At 39.4% G+C, this 15,912-nt stretch overlaps 2 protein-coding genes across 6 annotated transcripts; both read right to left on the bottom strand.

The window, feature by feature from the left end:
* Positions 1-1,653: 1,653 nt before the first annotated feature.
* Positions 1,654-7,304, bottom strand: LOC116252672 (deoxyhypusine hydroxylase-like). 5 transcript variants are annotated; one of them, XR_004172260.2, is made up of 9 exons: positions 6,464-6,917; positions 3,970-4,103; positions 3,607-3,842; positions 3,381-3,519; positions 2,960-3,086; positions 2,634-2,811; positions 2,378-2,462; positions 2,148-2,266; positions 2,048-2,065 (listed from the first exon to the last, which is right to left on the bottom strand). XR_004172260.2 is itself a non-coding variant. In XM_031627100.2 (8 exons), the coding sequence occupies exons 2-8, from the start codon at positions 6,582-6,584 to the stop codon at positions 2,033-2,035; spliced, it is 909 nt and encodes a 302-aa protein (XP_031482960.1). In that variant the 5' UTR covers positions 6,585-6,596; positions 6,930-7,303; the 3' UTR covers positions 1,654-2,032. The 5 variants fall into 5 exon arrangements, 3 of the variants coding, with proteins under 3 accessions (XP_031482960.1, XP_031482962.1, XP_031482959.1); XM_031627100.2 differs by lacking the exons at positions 2,378-2,462; positions 2,634-2,811 and adding an exon at positions 6,930-7,303 and having other exon boundaries at positions 1,654-2,065; positions 6,464-6,596; XR_007573267.1 differs by lacking the exon at positions 2,378-2,462 and having other exon boundaries at positions 2,049-2,065.
* Positions 7,305-7,875: 571 nt separating this feature from the next.
* Positions 7,876-11,322, bottom strand: LOC116253053 (deoxyhypusine hydroxylase-B-like). The gene is made up of 7 exons (XM_031627783.2): positions 11,014-11,322; positions 10,523-10,656; positions 10,154-10,389; positions 9,928-10,066; positions 9,025-9,151; positions 8,258-8,376; positions 7,876-8,169 (listed from the first exon to the last, which is right to left on the bottom strand). The coding sequence occupies exons 1-7, from the start codon at positions 11,171-11,173 to the stop codon at positions 8,137-8,139; spliced, it is 948 nt and encodes a 315-aa protein (XP_031483643.1). The 5' UTR covers positions 11,174-11,322; the 3' UTR covers positions 7,876-8,136.
* Between the last annotated feature and the right edge of the window lie 4,590 nt (positions 11,323-15,912).

Raw genomic sequence — 15,912 nt, 5'->3', positions numbered from 1 at the left:
ACTTCTAATAATTAGAATCACAATTCTCTCTCTCACACGTGTGCGCACTATATATATATATATGTTGGGCAGAGTTTTAGCTTTACGAACCAAATACCTAGCTATCCATCGAATCGAATACCTAGCTATCCATCTAATACTCGACCTGTTACGCCATGATGCCATTACCGTGCTGATTCCTCTCACATCCAATACGGTTCCAGTTGTTTCCAGCCCCTGTAGGGTGCAACGGTACCTTTCAACAGGTGTGCTTCACGAGAGCTTAGGTGTCGGTTCCTGTTGGATTTTTGTGTGGGCGTGAGAGAGAGGGATAGTTTCAAGCTTGGACGCTCAACTGTCGAACTAGTTTGATTTATTTTCTGTGGAATAAAATGACCGACAACAACTGCTCACTGATATAAACAAATGCAGTTGTCACTTGGCAATATGAGTATCAGTGTCATATTGGTCTGTGCAGTATAAGTAAATTTAAAAATATAAATATTTGAAATTCACTTAAAAAACCAAAAAAAATTAGACATGCATCAGCTGGTATCACATGGGCATGGATCGGATCGGCCAATAGTTGCCAAGTTTAATGACAGTGTAATGAAAGAATTCCACGTGATACATTTCAACTATAATATCGCCACAAGCTCTAAGAAATCCCAACAGTACAAGGCATCAGATGCCTAAATCCACGAACACTATTGACATAAATCACACTCCAAGCTAGTCAGCCTTGGAAAAGCTTGAATCCACAGTAAGAGTGGAGTGGCGAGGTCAGGCAGATCATCATGCATCAAGATAGATCAGGAAGAAACGAAGCAGATAAACCTTAATGAACAAAATTTTTGTTTTGAATTAACGAATTAATCAACAACCTTAATGAACAAAATTTATGTTTTGAATTAACCATCAAGCTCATACGAAAAATCCAACCATTGGATGCACACGTTTGATTCGTATGCACAAGGGTTTCCATATTTGGGTCAATATCTCACCGATTTGCTGAACCAAAACTGGCTGTTTGGTTCTGGTTACGGGTAACTGCCGATGAATGGAGCAAATGCATGTACCACCTCTACTGGAATGGATGGGAGTCACGTTTTGTGCAGGCAGCAGGCTTTGCTTGTAGAGACAAGTGAAAAATATAGAAGCATGACTAGGAGAGGAAGATTCATCCAGCGTACAAGCATCATATAAAAATCAGACAGACAAAATGCAATAACCTTTTGGAAACCAGAAGCATACAACCGAAATGGTTGGTTTTGTTGCATCTGCTGATCCAACTTTAGATGCAGATGAAAACGAACAAGAAGCAAGGGACGTCAACCAATAAAAGCAGTATATAACAAAGTATAGATCATCCATAAGGAGTAGTTTGGTAGCAGGGACACCTTCTAATTGTTTCATGAATTTACCCAAAGATTGAAACAGGTTCATGGAACAATAATTCTAGTGCCTGATGAACCTGCCCCAATTTTTGAAACAGATTTATGAGATTTTCAGTGTCTTTACTGCCAAACGACCTCTAAAGGTACTACAACATGACCATGGGCCTAACAGGTCGGGTTACAAAATTAGCTACATATGAATCATGATCGTAGCAACAAATTTTTTCCTTGTTTATTGGTAGTTCCAACGGACTTCAGGGATCCATAAAAGAGCACGTTCAAAATCAAAGGGCTGATAACATAAGAGGAGTCTCAAGGTTCCACTAACACAACTTTACCAGAGATATTCTCACCGCGCACTCTGAACAGATTAACATATGCCACCTACACTCTTTAATGTCGTTCTAAGTGCCATGCACGGAAGACCTACATATACAAAAGCGGACAAGCTTCTATGTACTAACAAACTGTAATCCACATCATCGTAAGATCCACTTGTTCATAGTCCAAGTCCAATCCAGACCTAAGAACTTTTCTTACAGAACCCATAGGATAGTCAAAGGGCAGAAGAGAAGACACACTACAGGTCAGCAGCCAAGACAAAACTCACATTGTTGACTAAGGTCAATGGGGTCATATTATACATGAAACCAAGCCTATGCCACTTCTGGTGCCTGCATGTAAAAAAACTGGAAGAAAAGTATAATTAGAAATTGGTTTTTCAAGATTTCAGAATTCATCGGATCTCAATTATAATCTACGATACTTTACCTCAAATGGCTTGCCACATCTTTCAAAGTCTAGCATGCTGAGTGCAACTTCACAACTCTGGGAAACAATAGGTTCAGGATCTCTTGTGAATTCCTCAAGAAGTGCAACACTATCATGATCTACACTTCAATCACGAAGACATGTTAAACATTCTCAGCTGGAAATATGATACTATTTATTTGAGAAGAAATCTATAACGCAGAAAAAGTCTTGTCCCTGTCTGGTCCTACCTCCAGATAAAAGTTCTATGTCCAAAGGCAATAAGGATAAGCTGGAGATACTTTTAAGTTCATGAAATCCATATTTTCCAAATACCTGAAGGACCAACAACTTCCTGTTGTTACTATTTGGACATCATAAGCATTATCTAAAAGCTCAGTGCACAGCGTTTGGGTTTGTTGTAAAACTTAGCCAAGGATATCATCCACACCAATGTTGTAAACTCAGTCTCCATCTTGTATCCAAAACCAAGAAAATCATACGTACCATCAATCAAATGCGTATCAGCCTGGTTGATATGTTTGGCTATTAGCAACACTGATTTCCTAAACCTTCTCAACAAAAGTCTTCTTGATCTCGAATGTTTAGATGTCGGCCCAAATGGCCTTTCCAACTAACTGACCCACACCAAGTGTCCTTAAACAGTTAAACCAGCAAAAGGTTCCTGAGTGAAACATTTGACACTTTCAGTTTCAGACTATCAGTTGACAGAATCGTCCATGTGTCCCCATATTAAACAGGCAAAAGAAGAAAAAAACAGATTCAAGGATCGCAGCACAAGAAGTACTGGTAGTTCAAACTTCAAAGCATACCTGCAATAGAGCCAAGAGCTTCAGCAGCTTCATGCCTGACCATTGGATGCTCTTTGATGTTTTTAAGTACCTCTGACAGTGCAATAGAAGCAGCTTTGTCTTGTAGTTGCCCCAGCACATATGCCACCTGGCAATCAATTGAGGTTAAGAACCCAATGAAACCTAAAGTACAAAGACCTTATGAATAGAAAGGAGATTCTGATAACATAACATATTTACTCATGATCTCATGGCAGGACATCTATCAAGTAAATATAGATTATAGACATATAAAATATACCAAGCAAATCATATTACAAATAAAAGATTCTTTAACTTTAATTGTGTTATCAAGTTATCTGCTATAGAAGAGCACCAAATTTCCCTGTTCTACCAAAACTGTTTTCAGACCAAAAGATGATACAAGTTTTCTAAGACCAACCTCATGCCGCAGAAGAGCACTTCTAGCACCCAAAGAGGCAATAATAGCACAAATGGCTTCTTCCCCTCCATGATTTCTAAGGGCAAACAGAGCAGCATAGCGTTCATATATGCCTTCTTTTTCATTTAAAATGACTTCTCTGAGATGTTACACCCCAAAATTAATAACAAACACAAGGAAAAGCATTCACCAAGAAAGAGAATGTGAGCATTTCATAAGGCAATACCTCAGTTGGACTACAGAAAAATTTTGAGACATCGGCAAGGCAGGATCAACTGACAGAAATGGTGATTCAACTTCTGAAGATGTCTCAGAACCGTTATCTATGCTCGTTTGCACTTCTATTCGTCTGAGAGCAAGTTCACATGTTTCACGAACTTCCTCTGCAGGATCAGAAACTAAACTTCTTCTCAAAATTGGAATGGTGCTTACTAAACCAATTGCACCAAGTGCTTCAGCTGCCTGCACCACAAAATTATCCAACAGGGGAAAAAGCCAAGTGAAAGCATACAGCTGAATATATGTCCATTAATCCAAATATACAAAATAGGAAAAACACAAACTCAACAACACATTGAAGAAAGGGTACCTCATGGCGGACAATAGGGTGAACAGAAAGATCATTGAGAACCTTCTCCAAAGCTGGGACTGCTTCCACATCCTGTATCTGACCTAATGCAAATGCAGACTCATGGGCAAGAAGATTTGATGAATCTCTCATCGCTGCCAGCATATAGAATCCAAAAAAAATCATCATTTCCTTGTAAAAACATTGCCAGATAGAGAACTTGCCTGGTGCAGAATAAAAGAAGAGAGAGAAAGAGAGAAACAAGACAGTTCCTTTCATATGATATGGTAGATCTGAAAGTGATAGTTTTACTCAATGTAGAGTAGAGATATTATATGGAAAGCACATGATAGTGCTAGATTCCTCAATGAAGAAAATGCACATACTTAGAGAGATGATATGAAAGTGCATATATTAATATAATGTTCCCCAGCGCAAAAAGTGCACATATCTAGAGATAGTATAACCTATTTGAGTGCATATTTCCACAAGAAAACAGTTGCTCAAATATGTCCAATCACATTTTATTACATTAAAAAAAAATATCTAGATGTTTTTTCATGTCTCAAAATATGAAAATCGAAATAAAAATTGTTACCTTTTGGAAATAAAGTGTGGGTTCTATAAGCAAAAAAGAAAAAAATGACTATTGATTACTAAACATTTATAAAATATTAGTTACACACCTAAAATATTTCCAGGTTTATATGGATTTGCAACCTTTTGACTGTCAAGATCAAATGCACATGGAGAATTTTACAAGAAAATGGGGGAAAATAATAAAAAAGAAGAAATGCTTGTGACTGGTCTGTCCAGTAAAAATGCTGACTAGTCCCACCCATTCCCCCAATGTATGAGAAATGGGAACCCAGTCACACACATATATTGAGAGAGAGAGAGAGAGAGAGAGAGAGAGAGAGAGAGAGAGAGTGCTTCCACTGCAAAAGCTTAGCACAATGGGCTAATATATTAGCTCTTTCGGATGTTGGAAAAGTTTGTCCTTTTCAGGAATTAGCATGGCATATTGACACTGATGCAAAAAATTAAATATGAGTTACAAAGGGAAGCCCTTTTGCATTAGGTGGTTACACTTAAGGACGTGAAACTAAGATGCAAAAATCTTTGCAAATAAAAGAGTGCCTAGGCTGCCCCCAAGCACTGGATGGTAACCTAAATGCCTAGGCGAGCACCTAGGGAGTCCTAAAAAAATATATTTTTTTTTCTAATTTCTAACCATAAAAATTCCATTCCTTTTTTGTTTGTTCTATCTTCTAGAATATTGATTGAGGCAAAGTTTTCTGAAAAGCCCCCATTTGTACTTTTTTTTCCCCTTTTTTTCTGTTGAATAAGTCCACCTAGGCTCTGAATAGGTGCCACCTGGGATCTGATTAGGCCTTTTATGGGGTCTAGCACCCAGATTCTTCTAGGACCTTTGATAACATAGATCACATATCAAAAACCCACTTGCAAAGCTGAACTATCACCTCTGCTATAAAATTAGACCATTTCACATGAGGAGAAACCGTTGGTCATGACTCTGTGCACACAACTGTCATGGCAAAATGCCTCAAGAGGACACAGAGCGTTCAAAGGTTTTTCCAGTGGAAGCTTCTCCCAACTTCTTCATCAGCTATACATAGCCGCAAATACGTCCAAAGATGAACCATAAATTCCATTTACATGTCCTTTTAAGCTATCATTCATGGCACCGATGTTGTTGCCCTCTTTAATCGAGGGAACAACTAATCCTTGAAACGATGCAAGAGGTAAATTCAGCCATCACCTGATCAAATTGGTCCATTACCAATTTATTGAAAAAGAGAAAAGAGCAAGACAAAATGGTATTGAGCTATACAATAAAACCAAATTGAGATAAGACAGCTTAACAGTCTAACCACATATGCAACTCTTTACTGGGAGAAGTTACAGTTACTGTGCAACATGTGAACGGTGGCACGTGCTTCAATGATGCTGCCAGGTATCTTCTCCATACTAAATATAACCAATGCAAAAATCAGAACAAAATTCTATCATTTTTCTTGCACAATGAAAAAATAGCAGCCTACGCAGAAAACGCATCCTTCAGCCAGGATAGCTAGTGAAAATTGATAAATTGCAACTCACATAGCGCTAGGCTTTCCAGGGTTGGCAGTCGAATAGGTTAACTGCGCATGGAAAGCAAGCGGAAGATAAAAAAAACTGCCCACAACGATCAATACTATTAGAAACCGAGATATGAACAGCTAAACTTTTGTTACGAAAACCCGCGTGTATAAAGCAAAAGGCACTGATCTTCATAAGCAACGATCATGGCCTTTGACACAAGATTCACTAAATCATCATATACAAACGACCGGCAACGCGATGAGCTTCAGTTTCTCCAATTTGAGGAAAGAAGAACCACAAGACCTCGACAAAATGCGGAGAAATATCAAACAGTCTTATCGGAATCATAAAAGAAGCACGAAAAAAATTGCTGCACTAAATCTGCGAAAAGGGAAGAGAGAACCGGGACCTAGAATGAGGGCATCTCGAACTGATGACCCACTGAGATTTCGGAGTGAGAAGAGTGCCCTGAATCTCTCGGCTATCGGTTGGCTTGGATCGACAAGTTTGTCGCACAGGAACCTCTCCATCTCAGGCGGCACCTGGAATTCACGCTTAGGCGCCATGACCACAAAGGAAGAAGAAGAAGAAAAAGAACAGCAACGCTCCCTGAAATATGACGGGAATACAGAGACAAAGACGTCTTGCGGAGAGGTAATTCATAGGTCGAGTTTTGTAATGTTGGGGAGAAAAATTAACGGGAGATTCGATCGAACGCCCCAAGGATTTTCCGCCGGTTTTGCGAGAGAGGGTCAGCGCCAAACTCGACCTGGCCTTTTCGCGTCCAAAACCGCGCGCGCACGACAGAAAAAGGCGCGCAAATTCTTTTTTTTTTTTAATAGATACCCGTCTGATATTTGAGATCAGCCGCTTACTTTTGGAGTGGAATTCGCAAACTATCCGCAACAGTCACCACGGGGGTTGATTCAAACAAGCGTCTGTCCCTCAAAGTTGCCCTTTAATTTGCAGGTCTGATTAGGCAACGCATCTCAGCGGCCAATTCCACCGCTCCGCCCATCTTGCAATACAGACTCTCTCTTTCTCAATCAAGCTCCACATAATCTTCCCCATCCAGATTCATTGCAGATAGACTTATGCACCATGCAGTTGCATGGATCAGGCCAGGCCTAGTGGTTTGGAAGTTCAGTACTTAGAAGTGACGCTAAGAAACGGATGCGGGGACTTCTCTTTATCGATCATGCTCGAAGAAATCTTGCAAATTCTGGACGTGCTTTTAGACGCTGTCTGGTTAATGAGACAATGAAGGCATTCAAGATTAGAGGTTCAATTCCTCGCTGTATGTGCCATAAGAAATGGTCGGTTGGTCACAACTTCGTTTATTCAGTGTGGCGCTAGTGCAGCTCCTGCATTGCGCTTGGTGTGTACATGCAACGCAAACCCATCTCCAAAACCCTGATCCAACACTCTTCTTAAATTAGCAACCATTGGTGATGCAATCTGTTCTCTCTTTTGCATGCGTGTGTCGAGAGAACCATACTTTCTTTGAATTAGGAATCAAAACTATCTGACTTTAAATCACAAGATATTATTTGAACGCGGAAACCCCCATACGCAACCGTGTTAGTTTAGTACCATGTAGTTCGATGAGCCATCAATACTCATCAGTGGAGTCAAATTGTTGGAGCACAAAAGCATGCACCACGTCCACTAAACTAAAGGTTAATTCTGCAGAGACTTTAGAACTTGACCTCGCTTTTCTTTAACATCAATAAGCAGGATAGACCTGACCTCAGTTAGCTTATGGCGAAAGGAAAATCAAGCTGCACCATCCAGTCGTGGAAGTTATGGTGCATCTTCCTTACTGTAAAAAAAACTTTAATAGATTGAACAAAATTCTCGTCATTAGCATCAAGCTCGCCACTAAGCATATCGGCTGCTTGCTCTCACGTCTGAGCTTTCTGCATGTCCAAAAGTGTACCAACTTCTTTATACAGCACGGTTGCAACAACAAGAAGTTTTAAAGTTTATAACGAAGAGACACAAGTGACACTACTACGACATTTACATAAGACTTGGAAGTAACCATGACACAAACACTACACTAGACTCCACGTCGGTCTCTTACATCACTTGCGGTGTCTGCATGTACAAGAACTGAAAAAACAAAAGAACGAGCTTAGAAGTAATTTTCCCAAAGATTTTTAGAAGAATCAGTTTTCATTGATCTACAAGTCTACGATACCTCAAACGACTTGCCGCATCTTTCAAACTCCAGCATGCTAAGTGCTACTTCACAACTCTGAGAAACAATGGGCTCGACATCCCTTGTGAATTCCTTAAGAAGGGCAGCACTTGCTTGATCTGCAGCTCAATCATATGAACAAACATCAAAAGAAAAATAGTAAGCTGTTGCCTGTGAGACTTTTTGTCTCCACAAACAGGTATACTAATCGCTCAGCAGATGTTTCATGTAACGCCTTTAGGATGATGAGAAAATTCACCATGTTGGCAATGAAGCCATAGCATTAACCATTTCAGAGGCAATTCATAAACACAAAGTTTGGGATTTTCACACACTAATCCTCCAATAGAGACAATGGACAACCTGCCCATGAAAATGCCCATCGGCATTCCTCTGAGTTTGCTGCCGTATCTCAGCTCATTCAGACAAAATGAGAAGAACACATATATATTCTCTTTCATAGTCTACATCTTCAAGTGGACATGTTGAAGAATCAGATGGAACAAATACCAATCTTGAGGTCACTAAAGTTCACTACTATTGTATAAGAGGGTATTAAACCATCCAGTAATTTCCACAAAACCTCTTGTCAAAGGTTTACTGACTTGGCTTTTGAAAAGTTCAGACTCTATCTAACAAGGCTTGGTTGTCATCTACATCTCAGACTTTTAATAGTTTACTTTTACATTTCAACTAACATGAGATCTCGCAAAGTGTTCCAGGGAAAAAAGACAAGCTTATGCACAATACTGGTCTCAAAAACTTACCTGCAATGGAGCCAAGAGCTTCAGCAGCTTCGTGCCTGACCATTAAGTGCTCATTGATATCTTTAAGTATTGCTGAAAGTGCAGCAGAAGCAGCTTTATCTTGCAGTTGCCCTAGCACATAGGCTACCTGCCAAATGGAATTAAGACTACAGATTACAACTATGGGCTACCGTCAGATCCCATGACACTGTTTCCAAATAAAAAGCAGAAACAGGAAATATTTGCTAGCGTTGTTCCAGCTCCTCATAATCTCGAAGTCAAATCTAGATCCAATCAACCTGTTTTCAATGAATGGCAGATATGATGAAAGAAGAATTTGCTAACAAAGAAATGTAAATGTACTATAAATAATACGACGGCTTCAACAGAATAAAAGTATGATTCTTTAGAACGAAAAATGACATCAGTTTGAGAATGAAACTTTGCCTTACCTTTCATTGATTTTCCTTAAAATAAACTTCTCTACGCATAAACTTTCACCAACAACCATAAAGAGGAAGCTTCAGTACCTTTTCAACCATGAAAAGTTTTAGGTAAAACTTGGCTGCTTCTTTATTACAGCCAAATCCTCAGGCGTGCCTTTAGAACTTCATATTTTTGCGGACATCAAAAACAAACTACCATCAAAAGAAAAACAGACCCCTACAAATCATACAGTGACACACAGAACGTCTGAACATGGAAGCCAATCAACAAACTTTCAATAAAAGACAATTAAGCAGCGACCATCTTTCGGAATAAAAATGTTTTAAAGAATAAAAAGTAAGCAGCAGATAAACATTTCTGTAGTAAAAAATTAACTGCAATTACATTATCCGCTACACAAGGACCATGCCTGGTCCTTAATCTGCACGACAGATTTTAACATGAAGAATGCTTAGGCACACGTATGCTTAGGCTGACCTCATGACGTAAAAGAGGACTTGCAGCACCCAAAGAAGCAATAATAGCATTAACAGCTTCTTTCCCTCCATGATCTCGAAGAGCAAACAGAGCAGCGCAGCGCTTGTACAAGCTTTCATTCTCATCCAAAAGAACCTTTCTGAAGTACGAAAGAACAGAAGCATTATCAGCAAACTGAAGCAAAGATATGCATGAGGGAATGGAATCTTTCCCATTTTTGCGATACCTGAGCTGTGCTATTGAAGATACATCACTCGCTGGTAGAGCAGGATCAACTGAGAGAAATGGAGATGGAACTCCTGAAGGTGCCTCAGAGACTTGTCCCCTGCTTGCTTTTTCTTCCATACGTCGTAGAGCAAGTTCACACGTTCCACGAACTTCCTCTGCAGGGTCTGAATCCAAGCTTCTTTTCAAAATTGGAACACTTCTTTCCAAACCAATCACCCCAAGAGATTCAGCTGCCTGCAACACCAAGTAATCCAAGAAGCCAACTCATTTTCCTTGTAATGAAGCCGAAAAACCAATGAACCATGCATGTATTTTATGAGCGAATCCATCTTAGACAAGTTCAGAACTAGCATTGGTAGAATGGTACCGCTTGGCGGACGATAGAATGAAGAGAAAGATCTTGAAGAATCCTCTCTAGAGCCGGAACAGCTTCAACATCTTGCATCTGACCTAATGCAAATGCTGATTCGTGGGCTAAAAGGTTTGATGAGTCCCTCATAGCTGCCAACATGAAAGAACTTAAAAGTTTCATCACAAACTTCAATATCACCAACTACAAAAAAGTTAATGAATTGAAAGATTTCAAATAACTCTGACTCCGAATAATTCCAAATTTACAAAAAACCAAAGAAAGAAAGTTCTATATATCAATCTTCACATAGATATCCACATTATACAAATATAATGCCCTTGGTGAAAGAAGAGAAAAGACGCAGACATAGAGTACCACATGTTAAGTTATAGCCTCCAACAAAAGAACGATCCGAAGCAAAAGAGAAAGATAAAAGACACCCACGAACTAAAACAGAAAATTCAGGGGACAGGAAGAGAGCGAGGCAGTGTGGGTACAGAGACAACCTTGAATGAGCGCATCGCGGACGGCGGGGCCGCTGAGGTTCCGGAGAGCGAAGAGAGCTCTGTACCTCTCCGCGATCGGCTGGCTCTGATCGAGCAGCTTCTCGCACAGGAACTTCTCCGTCTCGGGTGCCGCCTGGAGTCCACTTCCAGACGCCTCCATTGCCACAAGAGAGAGCGGGGCGATGGTCTAGCCGGAAAAGCGTAATCTCGGTGCTCAGCAAACGAAGGCAAGAAGGTCTCCACCGTCGGAGCGAGTCGGTGGTCCTCTGTCCATTCCTCCTTGCTTTTGAAGGGAAGGGAGTGGGAAGGCGCCAGCGCGAAAACCACCGCTAACGTCAACTGCTACAAACAGCCACGTACGCTCGCTTCCGCCCACTTCTACCATTTTCTAGACGACTTACTTGTCGGCTGGAAACACACCGTCGCGAAAACAAAATTTTCTTCAATATGACATTCATTTAGTTTCAGCTTAATTAAAAAAACTTGGTCAAGTGGTCAACCGATACTTTAGTTATTCTTTTACAGTTTTAATTTGAAGGAAGTAAACTTGACATACTTGAACGAGTAAATGATATTATTTCCCCCTCTCATATACATGCATGTAAGACTAAATGTCATATTTATATTCACTGAAGTTTGGTTACAAATACATGTGTATATATCATGTAATAGTTGTGTAGATCGAGTTATGAACCCGGAGAAAGTTAACCGAGGCCATAACCTGACTCAAAAGCAGCTTGGTGGAACCACCAAACCGCTAGAAGTCGCCCCACCAAACCGCGCAAATGTGGTACATCAACTTGAAAAAATTTCTGACTCCGCTAATGCCATAAAACTCAGTTTGTACAAGGGCCAGAGAACTCCATAAAACTCAATAGCAGTTTGTACAAGGGCCAGAGAACTCAAATCCCTGCAAGAGTAACTTACCAGAGTACAGAGTTGAAGGTCTGACCGAGTTAGATGCTACATTAATCCAGGCCTTGAGGCAAGCTCTGCTGTTGTCGCTTGCGCTTAGCACCATAATCACTAGCGATCCAAAAATTTTTTTTGGTGGGAGCACTCATTCAATACCTTTAATTTCTCTGGGGCACTTATATATACAACAATCAAATATATTAAAACATTAACATATATTTCAAACTAATTTTATGAAGCTGGTGTAAGCAAGCCACCATGCCGCTTCCCCACTGTGGTGATGACGTTGTGATGACCTTGCATTTTTTTTTCTAAACAATTTTTAATTAAAACCAAAGTGCAGAGGCATCGTCATCAACTAACTTCCAACCACCAACATTTGAGTAATAAATCAAATTGCACCCTCAAAAACAAAGTTTCATAAAAATGCAGAGTACAGAAGCCTGTGATATCCCAAAGTCTTTAAATTTACAAAAAATCCAATTCACGAAATAGATCAATTGGGCAGCATCAGATCATCGTGGCAATGCAATATCCTTGTCAACATGTCTTCTATTCAACAATCACCTGAAAAAAGAAATTGAGAATGAGAACTTCGGAAAGATGATTTTTCTTTCAGACTGGAACTTTTGTAGGCTGTACATGTGCATAGATGTGGTTAAGTGTACTTCTCATGATAAGTGTACTTATCATGAAGCATGTGGATAGAATAAAGATCAGAACTATATAAAAATTTGATGCTTGATCAATTTAATGTGACGGAGTGACCATATTGCATAATACCACTAAGCCGTCAAACTTCGGTTTTTAATATGTGAAAAGTGTATTGGCAATGGTTAGTGTGATCAGGGTTTTACACTACTCGATAGAAGATCAAAGCTTTCACTCAACCTTTTATCTTTAAGATGCAGGACTTGCTTTCGGTGTCGTGGGGTGCCGTTCCCACCATACTTCAACTTACACATAGGTGACTTCCTTTTAGCAACATAGATGGTAAGTGCATTGGCCACGGTGGATCCACAGAAATTGGGTTGAGTGCGATTTCCAAGTGCAGTAAGAAAGAGAACATTTCAGCTAAAAAAAAAATTAAAAGCCTATCCCTTCTTTCCCACCTCTACTTAGAAGTGAGAGATTCTCGATCTGGTTCCTATGTCCAGAAGCAGGACTGGAACCAGCTGGTTAGCTCCGGCCACTCCAAAGTTTCCCGGTAGCTTTCTCTGGTGGATGGTAGTCTTCTTTGGCGTTTGCTTCCTCTGCTTGATTTGGGGAGACAAATATCGATCGGGTGTTCAGTTTGTCCGTGCTACTAGAGAAGCTTTTTAGTCTAGTAGAAAAAGAGTTTTCATTCTGTTTTTTATTTGTTTGGAATCCCAAGCTCTTTTGGAGTTCCTTCTTGAGTCCATGTTGCTCCAACTTTCTGGTGGTCCTTCCATATGTTACTTTCTCTTTCATTTCTTTTTTTCAAGTCCTTAGTGAACTCTTTTTTCTTTCCTCACTCGATGAAAAAAATAGATCCAGCGATCTGTTTTCTCACTAAGAGAAGAAGGAAAGGCGTCGCACTGTTTCAAGCTTCAACTCTTTGTGTATCAAAAGTTCGATTTCTCGTTTTGTTTTCGATGCACTTATGAGACTACTTGGAGAGAGGAAGAGAGAGAGAGAGAACGAGCAAGGTCAGGACAGGGTAGAGCTAAGATTTTTTTATGAGAGAGAGGAACTATAGTTTCAAAATTTAACAGTAGTAGAAATATAATTTTTCAAAATGTTTATTTAAGATAAATAAAATTATTTAAAATTTACATTTAAATTATAAAAAAAAATTAAGAGGGGGGGATGGCCAAAACCTCTGCCAGCCTCCCTTGTTTTCGCCCTAGTCGGGGAGTTGGTGCTCTTCGTCTGCGTTCTTTCGTTCTTTCGCCTTGATATCTTACCATCAACGGGAAGCAAGTGGACACCAACCCATTCATCATCCACTTTCAGGGGTGGAGCCAAGGTAGGCCCGCATGGGTCTCAGCCCCACCTTTTTTTTTTTCAAAAATTTACATGTAAATTTTAAAAAAATTTATTTGTTCTGCATAAAAATTTTGAAAAATAATATTTCGGCCTAGTTAAAATTTAGAAACTTTAATTCGATCTCCCTCATAAAAAATTTCTGATTCCATTCATGTCCACCTTGTCTGTTCCTTCTAGTTGTTTGTGTTTTGGAGAACAAGAACCAGGGCTTTTCAATTGCTAGCAAGTAAACATAACACATGCATGCATAACACATGCATGCATTTTCATAGCAAGTGAAAAGCCCCATTCGTGCCCCTAAAATGAATGCATATTTCAAATTCAAATATACTACCAAAAAGGAATTTAAACAGTCAAAAGAACACATGGTTAAGTACACTTAACCACATCCATGCCCAACCAATGAAAATGAGAAGAACCACAAAACATGCTTAGGGGCATCCGTATAACATTTCAAAAGTTTGGTATTGTATTAAAGTTTGTGAGAGATCTTTAAAAACTTATAATAATTCTTAAGTGGTTGCTTATCTTGGTTCTTAACTTTTTTAAAGCCGAAGCTGTTGTTGGAGGGAGGGGGGGGGGCACAAGTTAAAATCTGCCCAAGTTAAGATTTAAGGCAAGACTCCAATTATGTAGAACAACAATAGTTTGCACAAATGGCTTTATAAAACGAAGGTTTTTGTGAAAACATTCCTTCAAATTTGCTCCACCTTTGAAAGAACAAAGGTAGGAGATGATAACTGTTCATAAAATAACTGCCAACCAACAAAATGAATTTATAAAAAATAACTGATCAGAAAGACGTGCATAAAACAAAAAGCATTCTTCAACGATATTGTTTATTCTACTAATGCGCCATTCACTGTGTGGTTCTAACCCAAATAGTTACATAGATCGCTAGTTTAGCCTTTCTCTATATGTGTCGTAAGATCATGGAACACAGAAACGGAGTCGCGTCAATTTTGAGGGGTCTTTTGTGAAGTAGCCGAGCACTTCAAACCTACAATCAATCATTCATTCAGGTGAAACTGACAATATGGCGAACAAACACGGATTCGTGAACTAAAAGCTAGTTCAACATGGTGAACAAGAGAGAGGGAGGGATCAGTAGGCCTTTCGAAAGAAAAAGTGGACGTCAAGGATAATGCAGATCAGCAAAGAGCAAAAACTAGAAGAAAGAAAAAGAAATAAAACCTGTTAAGAAGGCTTTGAAAGCCATCAAAACAAACACCCCTTTACTAGACCGACAAGGAGAAACTATACTGTAAGCCACGAAAAAATTATCTTGAAAAAGCAATACAAACTGGGGTGCATGTCAAAAAATTTTATGACAACTCATCTCATACATTGTATGATCATTTCATGTCGTCAACGTCTGCCACTTTGAGCAAAATGGTTTCTTGAAGTCATTGCTTTTTGTTGCCATCTACCTGAATGCTAATGGGAGTTTGTAAAAAGTTTGTTAATTTAGACATGAAGTCTATGGAGGAAAATATGGTACCATATTTTGAGCAAATTTCTACCTAAGGGTGGCTTTTTGCAACCTGATTTCAGAAAAAGGGATCATGTTTCATTCAACCACAATTGCCAAATAAATTTACTTTTTTCGAATGAATTGGAAGGAAATCACAGACATCAATCCTCCGGCTGAGAGTGCACGACCCAAAACTGGTTCTCTATTTATACTGTTTCACTTCCTGCTACTATGGAAATTGAATCATATTTTCCTCCATTCATGAATTCATGTCTAAATTAACAAACGTTTTACGAACTCCCATTAGCATTCAGATAGATGGCAACAAAACGGAATGACTTCAAGAAACCATTTTGCCCAAAATGGCAGACGTTGACGACATGAGATATCATGTATGAGATTACTTGTCATAAAATTCTTTGACATGCACCCCAGTTTGTATTGCTTTTTCAAGAAAATTTTTCGTTTTCCTGGCTTACCGTATAGTTTCTCCTTGTCGG

Source organism: Nymphaea colorata, chromosome 4 (genome assembly GCF_008831285.2).
Source record: "Nymphaea colorata isolate Beijing-Zhang1983 chromosome 4, ASM883128v2, whole genome shotgun sequence".
In the NCBI taxonomy this organism is placed as follows: domain Eukaryota; kingdom Viridiplantae; phylum Streptophyta; class Magnoliopsida; order Nymphaeales; family Nymphaeaceae; genus Nymphaea; species Nymphaea colorata.
Note: the sequence above shows the minus strand (reverse complement) of the source record. Positions and strands in the feature narration are given on the sequence as shown.